Source organism: Oncorhynchus tshawytscha, linkage group LG22, assembly GCF_018296145.1.
Source record: "Oncorhynchus tshawytscha isolate Ot180627B linkage group LG22, Otsh_v2.0, whole genome shotgun sequence".
NCBI classification, from domain to species: domain Eukaryota; kingdom Metazoa; phylum Chordata; class Actinopteri; order Salmoniformes; family Salmonidae; genus Oncorhynchus; species Oncorhynchus tshawytscha.
This window is the reverse complement of record NC_056450.1, coordinates 30,774,739-30,788,558: the sequence shown is the minus strand read 5'-3', so window position 1 is coordinate 30,788,558 and position 13,820 is coordinate 30,774,739. Positions and strand designations below refer to the sequence as shown.

General features: G+C 42.0%; 1 protein-coding gene across 5 annotated transcripts in view; it reads left to right on the top strand.

The window, feature by feature from the left end:
* The window catches only part of uckl1b (uridine-cytidine kinase 1-like 1b), a 52,350-nt gene that overhangs the window by 4,242 nt on the left and 34,288 nt on the right, over positions 1-13,820 (top strand). For 2 of the 5 annotated variants that reach the window (XR_006079648.1, XM_042304075.1), the window contains exon 1: positions 5,802-6,598. The exons of 1 other annotated variant lie outside the window; for it this stretch is intronic. Coding sequence is in view for 3 of the 4 variants with exons in the window: in XM_042304075.1 (XP_042160009.1) it covers positions 6,540-6,598 (59 nt within the window). In the remaining variant the exon portion in view is untranslated. Of the gene's footprint in view, positions 1-5,801; positions 6,599-13,820 lie in introns of those variants that run through there. 2 more of the 5 variants (XM_024416838.2, XM_024416840.2) reach the window with 2 other exon arrangements.

Genomic DNA, 13,820 nt, shown 5'->3' with positions numbered 1-13,820 from the left:
CACATGTAATCTCGGTTAACCCTGAACTAAAATCGTGCGTAATATGGTCGGTCAGATGCTCAATTACGTTTACGTAGTCTGTTCATAAGAGATTATATCATATGTAATACGTGAGCCAGTCAGTCTGGTTTCCCAGTCATTATTTAATTGAGCACACATGGTTTAATAAAGTTAAAGACTTTTTATAGGCTTTCTAACAAATCACACCTGTCAATTTACTATAGTGTGTAGGCCTATACCACACTTTTAGTTTAGTGAACATATTTGCATAATGTTCAAATATTTGCATTGACCACAAGCTATTTTCCCCTCTTTCTTTCCAAATTTGAAGTTTTATAATTATTTTGTAAGGAAAACTCAAAAACTATATTTTGGTATTTGTTTCATTAGTCCATTGTTGACACAGTCCCAAAATGTTTTGATTGTCAGTGTCACGCCCTGGTCTTAGTATTTTGTGTTTATATATTTATTTGGTCAGGCCAGGGTGTGACATGGGTTTATTTTGTGTTGTGTTTATATATGGGGGTTTTTCGTAGGTTTTGGGATTGTGGCTTAGTGGGGTGTTCTAGCAAAGTCTATGGTTGCCTGAGGCGGTTCTCAATCAGAGGCAGGTGATTCTCGTTGTCTCTAATTGGGAACCATATTTAGGCGGCCATATTCTTTGAGTGTTTCGTGGGTGATTGTTCCTGTCTTAGTGTTTTGTATTTTCACCAGATAGGCTGTATAGGTTTTCACGGTCCGTTTGTTGTTTTGTATTTCGTGTTTATTAAACATGTTTCTATCTTACCACGCTGCATTTTGGTCCGACTCTCTTTCGACGGAAGAAAACCGTAACAGTCAGCAATCAATTTTTCAAGATATATAACTTTCAAAATACAGAAATCATCCCCATATGATGCAAAATGCAACATAATATGATGCTACATGCATTATACAGGGATAATTTCTGTATTTTGAAAGTTACATATCTTGAAAACTTGATTGCTGACAAGGAAAACATGTTGGGACTGTATTTTGGCAAACTAACAAAAGACTAATGAAACAAATACCAAAATATAGTATTTGGGTTGAGTTTTCCTTTAACAGAACATTTTGTCAATGGGTTTGGGGCATGCAAAGTAGGATATTTTTTTATATTATATTTTATATTTTGCTTGAAGTATTGACCAAAGCTGGTGTGAAGTCCTCAGTACTGCACAGGAATGTTAGGAATTTTATGTAACTAATAGCATGTCCTCGTTTCTCAAATAGGAAGGAGTACGGCCTTCACATTGGGTTCTTAACCAAATATTTTGGCCTTTGTCATCCTCTAGAAAGTGATCTGCTGAAAAAGTTTTTTTGACTCCCCCATTTCACAAGGTCATTTAGACTTCATTAAATTAGCTTGAGAGTTAATAAATGTATAGCTAATGAGATTAAAATCACCAATTTGGATTAACTGACAAATGGGGAGTACACATTTAGCAGTTATATTGTTATACGTAGTTTCATCTTGTCACCTTTAATTATAGTCCTTTTGCCTTCTGACTGTGCACTTTATGTTCCAGCCCAGTACTAAGACAACCCATTGCATTTATCAACAACTTGAATTGTCAAGTCCTTGATTAGTTGAATCAGGTGTGTTACTGTTGGCCTGGAACAAAAGCCTGCACCCCCTAGGAGACCCCAGGATCAAGATTGAAAATCAATGGTGGGGTTTGGTGGAAAACCTAAAGTAAGCTACACCACAGTATTAGGGCTATTTACTCATTAGCACCAGGGTATCAACCCTATTTACTCAATAGCACCAGGGTATTAACCCTATTTACTCAATAGCACCAGGGTATTAACCCTATTTACTCAATAGCACCAGGGTATTAACCCTATTTACTCAATAGCACCAGGGTATTAACCCTATTTACTCAATAGCACCAGGGTATTAACCCTATTTACTCAATAGCACCAGGGTATCAACCCTATTTACTCAATAGCACCAGGGTATTAACCCTATTTACTCAATAGCACCAGGGTATTAACCCTATTTACTCAATAGCACCAGGGTATTAACCCTATTTACTCAATAGCACCAGGGTATTAACCCTATTTACTCAATAGCACCAGGGTATCAACCCTATTTACTCAATAGCACCAGGGTATCAACCCTATTTACTCAATAGCACCAGGGTATCAACCCTATTTACTCAATAGCATCAGGGTATCAACCCTATTTACTCAATAGCATCAGGGTATCAACCCTATTTACTCATTAGCACCAGGGTATCAACCCTATTTACTCAATAGCATCAGGGTATTAGGCCAACGGCAATTTACTCAACACAACCGCGGTATTGCAGAACCTTCACCTGCGATTACATCCCCTGTGGTGATCTCTGTTACCATAGAGAGTAATGCTACAAATCGTTATAGTAACCAGTTTAGTGACTTTGTTTTGACTCTGCTACTTTAACAGTGAGTAGTGTGTACTGTTGTGGGACACACCTGCTTCTCTGACTACAGCTGTCCCTGACAGAGTACCTAGAAGTTTACATAAACGCTGATACAGGGTCATGTATGTATCCATTCCCCCCAATGGTTAAGGTTAGAATTGTGGTAGGATAATCTAATCTTAGGTCTGTTGTTAGGTGCAATTTCCGTATTGCGATTCTGTGAACACAGTCATTTACATGGGTTACTGGCTGTGGCATTTCCACGTTTGCTTGTGTTTCATAGAAAACAAACAGGAATCATGAGGTTTGTGTGAGCAAAGTGTTTGCCTACAGTAAGACTGGGCAGTGTTCAGGGCCACTCCTTACTTGCAGCTGACAGACAGAGTGCAGCGTTTCATCATGCTATTTATTCCCCACTTGTCTCTGAATGCAGTGTGTGTGTTTCACATTTCCAGTTGTACAGGATACACGTGGTATACACTGTCCAATGAAAGGCTTATTTGGAGGTTCCTTTTCGACAATGCAACAACAATAAGAAATAATAAAATCAAATAACAGGAACATAAAGTAAATGGCTCAGTAGAATAGAATAAACATGTTTCTATTCATGAATGTACTGTATATGTGTGGATGTGTGTGTGTCTGTGTTGGTGTGTGTATGTCTGTGTGGGTGTGTGTATGTCTGTGGGTGTGGGTGTGTATGTCTGTGTGGGTGTGTGTATGTATGTCTGTGTGGGTGTGGGTGTGTATGTCTGTGTGGGTGTGTATGTCTGTGTGGGTGTGTGTGTGGGTGGGAGGGTATGTCTGTGGGTGGGTGGGTGGGTGGGTAAGTCTGTGTGGGTGTGTGCGTGGGTAAGTCTGTGTGGGTGTGTGCGTGGGTAAGTCTGTGTGGGTGGGTGGGTAAGTCTGTGTGGGTGGGTGGGTAAGTCTGTGTGGGTGGGTGTGTGTATGTATGTCTGTGTGGGTGTGTATGTCTGTGTGGGTGTGTGTGTGTGTCTGTGTGGGTGGGAGGGTATGTCTGTGTGGGTGGGTGGGTGGGTAAGTCTGTGTGGGTGTGTGCGTGAGTGAGTGCATTTGTGTTAAGGTGCGGAGAATCAGAGCAGGTGGTCAGTCCAGTTTAAGTATTCAGTAGTCTGATGGCTTGTAGATATTGGGTCTGGAATGGGGAGTAAACCCCGTACCTTTCCGTATGCGTGCCATTGGTTGGAACAGGCAGCGAGTCTCCAGTATAGCGCCATCTGAGGGGGCAATGACGCCCCCTCGTGGATTTGAAGAAATAGGTCATTTTTATTTTATCTCCACCACTCTTGACAACTTTGTGTCTGAATGTGGAGGAGGGACATATTTTATCGAACTCAAACGTGGAATCCACAACACACTTGAAACCTGAAAACAATGTGGTTGAAACAATGTTTGTGAAGTACCCAAATTGGACATGCCACTTGAAGGTACTGTTGTCACCATGGGTGTTTGGGGCTTTTGGCAAGGGAGGACCCAAACTCGTGCCATTCCCCATCCCTGAGATAGGTGCACGGCGGCAGTCTCAGGACCATCCCCTGGAAGTTGGGTGGCGCTTGTGCCAGGCAGACCGGCGATGCGCCTGGGAACCAGGCCGGTCAGACCTGGTGATGGGCCGACCCCTGGGGAAGCCCGCTTAGCTGGGCTTCCAGGCATGTCGGCCTTCCAGAAGGTAGGATTCAAATTAGCCACGGCCTTGTTAGCCTACGGGGCAAAGTAGCCAGCTAGCTTGCCATCCACCGAACCTTGATGACTTCTGCCGTAGGGGTGAATATGGCCACTTCACCTCAAAACGAATAGCAGCCCTGCGGCCCTGTTCTATGTACGATGTGTTGGATACAAGGTTTTCCCCCGCTACTCCCGTAGCATGAGGAGGTGGCTGTCATGGAAAGAAGTCCTCTGTCACCCGAGAAACCCCCGGAGCCGTCCAGAGTCATCATCCGAACCTGGGCCCTGTATGTAACCAGTTGTCTCACAATCTCGCTGTTGGGATGCTATGCTCTGACCACAACCAAGTCTCTCTCCACCTCCTCCTCAGTCCAAGACGAGGTACCGGCATCCGGGAAAGGAAAGTTGCCATTGGTAACGCCAAGCTTTCTCAAGAATACTACATGTCTTTCTAGGGAGTTTGCACACAGTAGGTGGCAATGCGCACACGCACTGGTTTGAATGAGGGATAAGCCTTGAATAAGCCTGTTCCAAGCCGAGACAAACTACACACATACAGTTCTGGTCAAAAGTTTGGACACACCTACTCATTCAAGGTTTTTCTTTATTTGTACTATTTTCGACATTGTAGAATAGTAGTGAAGACATCAAAACTATGAAATAACACATACAGTGGGGAGAACAAGTATTTGATACACTGCAGATTTTGCAGGTTTTCCTATTTACAAAGCATGTAGAGGTCTGTAATTTTTATCATAGGTACACTTCAACTGTGAGAGACGGAATCTAAAACAAAAATCCAGAAAATCACATTGTATGATTTTTAAGAAATCAATTTGCATTTTATTGCATGCTACGGAAATCTCCGTTCATCCAAGGTTTTTGGTTGGGGTATGTCCGGATTGTTATTGTGGGTACAACATCAACACATTTTCTAATGACGCCTGTGACTGATGATGTATATTCCTCAATGTTGATGGATGAGACCTGGATGGATGAATCTTTGAACATATTCCAATCAGTATTCTCAAAAAAGTCTTGCAGCAATGAGTCTGCCTCCTCTGTCCAGTGCCTCACTATTCTCTGTGTCAGTGGCTCCCTTTTGAGTTGCTGCTTGTAGTTGGGGAGTAGGAACAGAGACATGATCTGATTGGCTGAAGTGTGGGCGGGGGAAGGCTTTGTACGCATTGTGGATGTTTGTTTATACATGGCCCAGCACATCGTTTCCTCTTGTGGCGCAGGATACATCTTGGTGATATATATAATGTTTTAAACATGCTTGGTTAAAATCACCCACGACAATAAAGACTGCTTCCGGGTGAGAGGACTCTTGCTGGCTAATGATCTTGTACAGTTCGCTGAGTGCCGCCTTGGTGTCATGCTTTTGCAATACGTACCCAGTTGTAATATTAACACACAATCATTTCCTCTGTGTATAGTGGGGTCAGCATTTTAGCAAGTCGGGTGAACAGGAGCACAAGATATTTTCAACTTCGGTATACCAGGAATTTTTCTTGAAGAAACCCCTCCCCTTCTCTTACCAGAAGCCTCTGTTCTATCTATATGGAACATGAAAAAGCCATCAGTGGGTGTGCGCATGTGTGTGCACGCTGTCATGCTGCTGTCCCCAGACTCGGGTGTCAGGCACGTAGAGACACAGTGACTGCCCACTAGGGAATATTATTGCCCCTCCTCTGTCTTTCCCTCCTTTTTTCTCGTGCAAACACTCCTCCGTTTGTTTGTTGTTGACTTGAAGTACAACTCAAACATTGTGGGGGCATTTAGAGGCTCTTTCTCTCTCTCTCTCTCTGTTGTTTCATTTCCTCTGTCTCTTCTAGTGAAGTGTTGTGACAATGACTGTCAGAAACAGATTACTAGTTGGTTGGCGGGCCTGGCGAGGCGAGTGGCGTGTGTGTGTGTGTGTGTTGGTGTGAATACAACTGCAGAGGGGAGGACTCTCTCTAACCTGCTGCTATTAATACAACCTAATGAACATAATCTGGAGGACAGGTTATCCTCTTACGTTTGTTGGCTGCATGGCTGGTTGCGGAGCACAGGGGAGGGGAGGGGGAGTGATAGAGAGAGAAGGAGAGGGAAAGCAGGCTATGCTGCAGATTCTTTCCTATTGCGCTCTTTATCTACAATGTCCTCTCTCTGCCGCTCGGAGTGAATAGAAAGCAAAACAGATGTTTGAAGCATAGTTTCGTTTCTCCCCCAACTGTCTCTATCTTTCTCTCTTTCCTTTCTTTCTCGCTCTCCCGTTCTCTCTGTTGTGGACTTGCCTAGCCAGAGGGGCAGTAGGACTAAGTGCCTCCTGTGCACTTGTGTATCAGTAGCTGATGTCAACCTCACTGACAATAACAAGAACTGAAACACTAGTTAACATCTCATAGACAAACCCTTCTTCGCCTATCATCTCGTTTCATCATGAATACTTTGAATACAGGAGCTAGGATATCAGGCTGCTGGACTGTAACAGGCTGCAGGTAAGTGCCTCCTCGCATTTATTTATATATTTATTTTTATTCTACTGTCATTTGTCTTCTTTCTCTGTGTCTATATAGTTTACCCCTCTATCTCTGTGTTTAAGACTGAGCTCCATGTGAGCTGCGTCATTCATTTTATTTCATTGTATTTATTTAGCCAGGATAGTCCATTCAGTAACACTTGCCACTGTTTTTCAGGGAGTCCTGTACATGCCTGTGTGTTTTCATTCCCTCCACTCCTCTATAGCAGTGACTAGTGAGTTATCCTTATCTGTCTTTCTCTTTTAAAGAGACTGGCTGGCAGGACATGACCAACCAATCTCTTCTATAGCTAGTGGGCTTTAGTAGAATACAAGTTTTTGTTGTGTGGTGATGGGTTAGCTATTTAGCTTATGTAATAGCTTACCTGAGGGGTATCTTATGAAGCAAGCTAGATCTACTCAGGGTTTTCTAAAGCTAACTAGCTTCAGTTAAAAGGTTCACCAGTACTCAAGCTTCATCAGTACTACGAAGGTGGATATTGCTCGTCCACCTGCTGCTAACTCTAGCAGGCTTGTAACTGTGCGTGCATGTCGAACATAGCTAGTTTACACCAAACTCTTCATTAAGACAATGCTGAAACATAAATCCATGGTCGAGTCAGTGCCACATTTTCATTTTACCGAAATCAAAATGAAAAAAAGTTTCATTGCAATTTATTATTATTTTTTAACTAGGCAAGTCAGTTAAGAACAAATTCTTATTTTCAATGACGGCCTAGGAACAGTGGGTTAACTGCCTTGTTCAGGGACAGAATGACAGATTTGTACCTTGTCAGCTCAGGGGTTTGAACTTGCAACCTTTCGGTTACTAGTCCAACGCTCTAACCACTAGGCTACCCTGCCGCCCGGCTATGGTGTGAAAGAGGCTTTTAGAAGGGCCGTCTTATTACTTATCGTTAATGCTATCTTTATTTTATGACTTATCGTTAATGCCATCTTTATTGTATGACTTATCGTTAATGCCATCTTTATTTTATAACTTATTGTTAATGCCATCTTTATTGTATGACTTATCGTTAATGCCATCTTTATTTTATAACTTATTGTTAATGCCATCTTTATTTTATGACTTATCGTTAATGCCATCTTTATTGTATGACTTATCGTTAATGCCATCTTTATTTTATAACTTATTGTTAATGCCATCTTTATTTTATAACTTATTGTTAATGCCATCTTTATTTTATGACTTATCGTTAATGCCATCTTTATTGTATGACTTATCGTTAATGCCATCTTTATTTTATAACTTATTGTTAATGCCATCTTTATTTTATGACTTATCGTTAATGCCATCTTTATTTTATAACTTATTGTTAATGCCATCTTTATTTTATTACTTATCGTTAATGCCATCTTTATTTTATAACTTATTGTTAATGCCATCTTTATTGTATGACTTATCGTTAATGCCATCTTTATTTTATAACTTATCGTTAATGCCATCTTTATTGTATGACTTATCGTTAATGCCATCTTTGGTGTGCTTATCAATGCACACGCATCTCTTTTCCCACTCCTATCTATGTATTTTTATCTATATATATTTCTTCACAAAGTTTTACATTGTGTGAAGTTTAAAATACATTCTGTCATTACTAAATGTGCAATGTGATATATTTTAACATTGTTTTTTCACATACTTTGATTAATTAAATATTGAATTATTCGTCCTCCTGTGGGTAGTTTGGGTAATGTCAGGTTATCAAATCAAATCGTATTAGTCACATGTGCCGAACAGGTATTATAGTTAAACAACCTTATCGTGAAATGCTTACTTATGAGCCCATACTGACAATGCAGTTAAAAAAAATAATAAGAAATAAAATAACTAGTAATTAAAGAGTAGCAGTAAAATAACAATAGCGAGACTATATACAGGGGGTACCGGTACAGAGTCAATGTGTGGGGGCACCGGTTAGTCAGGGTAATATGTACATGTAGGTAGAGTTATTAAAGTGACTATTATGCATATAGATAATAGAGTAGCAGCGGTGTAAAAGAGGGGGGCAATGCAAAGAGTCTGGGAAGCAATTTGATAAGATGTTCAGTAGTCTTATGGCTTGGGGGTAGAAGCTGTTTAGAAGCCTCTTGGACCTAGACTTGGAGCTCCGGTACTGCTTGCCGTGCGGTAGCAGAGAGAACAGTCTACTATGACTAGGGTGGCTGGAGTCTTTGACAATTTTTAGGGCCTTCCTCTGGCACCGCCTGGTATAGAGGTCCTGGATGGCAGGAAGCTTGGCCCCAGTGATGTACTTGGTCGTTTACACTACCCTCTGTAGTGCCTTGCGGTCGGAGGCCGAGCAGTTGCCATACCAGGCAGTGATGCAACCAGTCAGGATGGTGCAGTTGTAGAACCTTTTGAGGATCTGAGGACCCATGCCAAATCTTTTCAGTCTCCTGAGGGGGAATAGGTTTTGTCGTGCCCTCTTCATGACTGTCTTGGTGTGCTTGGACCATGTTAGTTTGTTGGTGATGTGGACGCTAAGGAACTTGAAGCTCTCAACCTGCTCCACTGCAGCCCCGTCGATGAGAATGGGGGCGTGCTCGGTCCTCTTTTTAATGTAGTCCACAATCATCTCCTTAGTCTTGATCACGTTGAGGGAGAGGTTGTTGTTCTGGCACCACAAGGCCAGGTCTCTGATCTCCTTCCTATAGGCTGTCTCGTCGTTGTCCGTGATCAGGCCTACCACTGTTGTGTCATCGGCAAACTTAATGATGGTGTTGGAGTCGTGCCTGGCCGTGCAGTCATGAGTGAACAGGCAGTACAGGAGGGAACTGAGCACGCACCCCTGAGGGGCCCCTGTGTTGAGGATCAGTGTGGCGGATGTGTTGATACCTACCCTTACCAACTGGGGGCGGCCCGTCAGGAAGTCCAGGATCCAGTTGCAGAGGGAGGTGTTTAGTCACAGGGTCCTTAGCTTAGTGATGAGCTTTGAGGGCACTATGGTGTTGAACACTGAGCTGTATTCAATGAATAGCATTCTCACGTAGGTGTTAATTTTGTCCAGGTGGGAAAGGACTGTGTAGAGTGTAATGGAGATTGCATCATCTGTGGATCTGTTAGGGCGGATTGCAAATTGGAGGGGTCTGGGGTTTCTGGCATAATGGTGTTGATGTGAGCCATGACCAGCCTTTCAAAGCACTTCATGGCTACCAACGGGAGTGCTACGGGTCGGTAGTAATTTAGGCAGGTTACTTTAGTGTTCATGGGCACAGGTACAATAGTGGTCTGCTTTAAACATGTTGGTATTACAGACTCGGACAGGCAGAGGTTGAAAATGTCAGTGAAGACACTTACCAGTTGGTCAGCGCATGCTCGCAGTACATGTCCTGGTAATCCTTCTGGCCCTGCGGCCTTGTGAATGTTGACCTGTTTAAAGGTCTTACTCACATCGGCTGCAGAGAGCGTGATCACACAGTCTTCCAGAACAGCTGGTGCTCTCATGCATGTTTCAGTGTCATTTGCCTCGAAGCGAGCATAGAAGTAGTTTAGCTCGTCTGGTAGGCTCGTGTCACTGGGCAGCCGATGTAGTACGATTCGATCTTTGTCCTGTATTGAATCTTTGCCTGTTTGATGGTAGGTCGGAGGGCATAGCGGGATTTTTTATAAGCTTCCGGGTTATAGTCTCCCTCCTTGAAAGCGGCAGCTATAGCCTTTAGCTCAGTGCAGACGTTGCATGTAATCCATGGCTTCTGGTTGGGGTAGGTACACACGGTCACTGTGGTGACAACATCATCTATGCACTTATTGATGAAGCCAATGACTGATGTGGTGTACTCCTCAATGCCATCGGAGGAAAACAGTCCTGTAGTTTAGCATCTGCTTCATCTGACCACTTTTTTATTGTTCGAGTCACTGGTGCTTCCTGCTTTAATTCTTTCTTGTAAGCAAGAATCAAGAGGATAGAATTATGGTCAGATTTGCCAAATGGAGGGTGAGGGAGAGCTTTGTATGCAGCTCTGTGTGTGGAGTAAAGGTGGTCCAGAGTTTTTTCCCTCTGGTTGCACATTTAACATGCTGATAGAAATTTGGTAAGACGGATTTAAGTTTCCCTGCATTAAAGTCCCCAGCTTCTAGGAGCGCCGCCTCTGGGTGAGCCTTTTCCTGTTTGCTTATGCCAGAATACAGCTAATTCAGTGCTATCCTAGTACCAGCGTCAGTCTGTGGTGGTATGTAGACAACTATGAAAAATACAGATGAAAGCTCTCTAGGTAGATAGTGTGGTCTACATCTTATCATGAGATACTCTACCTCAGGTGAGTAAAACCTTGAGATTTCCTTAGATATCGTGCACCGGCAGTTATATACAAAAAATACGTAGTCTGCTGCCCCTTGTCTTACCAGATGCCGCTGTTCTATCCTGCCGGTACAGCGTATAACCTGCCAGCTGTATGTTGATAATGTCATCATTCAGCCACTACTCCGTGAAGCATAAGATGTTACAGTTTTGAATGTCCCGTTGGTAGTTTAATCTTCCGCTTAGGTCATCGTTTTTATTTTCCAAAGATTGCACGTTTGCTAGCAGAATGGAAGGAAGTGGGGGTTTATTCGATCGCTTACGAATTCTCAGAAGGCTGCCCGCCCTCTGGCCCCTTTTTACTCTGCCTTCTCTTCACACAAATGATGGGGATCTGGGCCTGTTCCCGGTAAGCAGTATATCATTCACATCGGGCTCTTCAGACTCGTTAACTTCTTGACGCTACGCATCCCGTTAGCGGGATCATTTTCGTCAGCAACCGCTGAATAGCATAGCGCCATAGTCAAATAATATTACAAAAAAATATTCACATTCATGAAATCACAAGTGCAATATTGCAAAACACAGCAATCCAAGCATTTGTGTAAGTTCATCGATAGCAGAGCATAACATTATGTACACTAAGCATTAAGTATCTAGGTCACGAAAATCAGAAAAGCAATCAAATTAATCGTTTACCTTTGATGATCTTCAGATGTTTTCACTCACGAGACTCCCAGTTACACAACAAATGTTCCTTTTGTTCCGTAAAGATTATTTTTATACCCAAAATACCTCCGTTTGTTTGTCGCGTTATGTTCAGAAATCCACAGGAAAGAGCGGTCACGACCCACCATATTGTTTACTGTTTACTGTTATTATCAGCGCCAGGGGGGCCTGGATAGCTCCTCCATTTGGACTAGGTAGTTTTCTCTTGTTTGCTGCTCTCTTTTATATAGACTTTCATGTTTGCATTTTTGCACGCATTGTAGTGTGAGATCGTAATTGACACATTTATGTGTAAGAGATGTGTGTATCTGTGCAACTATGGAGTGAGGGCATGTTTAATGGCACCCTGGCTTGGCTTTAACTGATAACCCACATTAGGGTTGGGTGGTATCCAGTATTTCTTTTGTCATACTTTTTCTGTACTGTTGTGTCTTTACTATCATTAACTGAAGACTGATAGTTTTTTGTCAAAGATTCTCTGTAATTAGTTATTATACGATTAGACTGATTAATCATGTAACCGTAATTACTAGGAAGTCGGGGCACCAAGGAAAAATATTCAGATTACAGTTATCATTTCCTAAAATAACTTTTCAGATATTTTATCTGATCAATTAGTCTTCAAATTAATTAATTATTTACTTTACCTCACGTTTGTCTCATTCTAAACATCGTAAATTGTTGGTTATCTGCACGAACCCAGTCTTCACTATGAGTCATCCATACATCAATTGTCTTAAATTATTTATTTATTACTAACTAAGTAATTCACAGAAATGCATAAACAAACAAACAAGGTAAATGTAATGATAGGGGAATGTGCCCTAGTGGGCTAAACCGGCATGGCGGCTTGTTAGACAAAAGGGGAAGTGGGGGTCGACTAAGAAGTCACTACAGAGTGATAATTATAACAATTGAAATGCTAATCCTTTACACATGAACGCTCACTCATTCGGGAACAATTGCAATCAATATATATATTTACGCTCAGTGAGTCATCTTGATCGCTGGTGAAAAGTTTGTTTCTTTTGTAGAATTGTCCGTCTCTCTCCCCCTCTCTCTCGGTTGGAGGGGATAGTTCAGAGTGACATTCATTAGTTTCGTCATAGAATGGATGTTTCGGCGGTTGTCTTTCTTCGCGTTTAATGATACCGAATTCCTAGCTGCAGACTAGTAATTAATATCAAAGACTTGTTCTTATTCTGTCGGTATTGATAGTCTTAAGAGTTAAATCATGTGGTATGGTTAAAAGATTCAGCAATGGTCTACAACCTTTGTCTCCTCCTCTAATGGAGAAAAACATGGTCTGCAACCTTTAGCCATCTCGTAATTGAGGTAAGCTCGGTCTGCTGGTTCGAAAACCTGAGTGGGGGTTTTATTCGGAAGAGCCGAAAAAGATCTGTCCCAGGAGGCCTGACCCTCACTGGGCTCAGGGGCAGTCCTCTGATTTAGTTCAAATCAAAAGGGAATTGTATTTTTCTTCATTAAACAGTCCAAAATCATATTACACAATTATACAAACAGTATCATACTCACTCATTCATCTTATACAACAATTAGATGTAAACCTCATATCTGAGGCTATTATATAAACAGCGTTATGGTAATGTTGCCACACCGTCTCCCATGAGCTTCCCCAAGTTGTGACAAACGGACCAGTTCGTAGCTGGATTCTTCACCGATCTTTTATACTTTCTCCGGAACATGAAATTTGTTCGTACCTCAAGTTCTGTGAGGTGGAAGGATTTCCTTTGTCCTCTATGAAAATGTACCCTCTCTATATACTGTTTGTCCATGAGGAGATCCTCAGGAATTTACGATGTCTCTCTGACCACAGCAACCTAGTTGAAGGAGGAAAGGGGGAGGCAGGGAGAGGGGGATGGGGCTTGTTATACCCAAAGAGGCCAACGTCATGACAGTACTGTACCGGGATATATGGTATTACTGAATATGAATACAAGGGGGCGCCATTAAAAAAAATCTCTATATATTTATCCATGGCCATGGCAAATGCATATCTGGAGCCCTAAACTGGAAATAATTTATTTGACACAACTTACAATTCTTATAGTTATACTTAATTGGGCTGTCCCCGACAACTCGTTTTTTTGGGCTGGCCCCCCCAAAATCTTGGTCAACCAAAAGTCATCTGTTTTTTCGACCAATCAATTGGTCAAAATTTTTAAACATGTATTTTTCCATATATATATA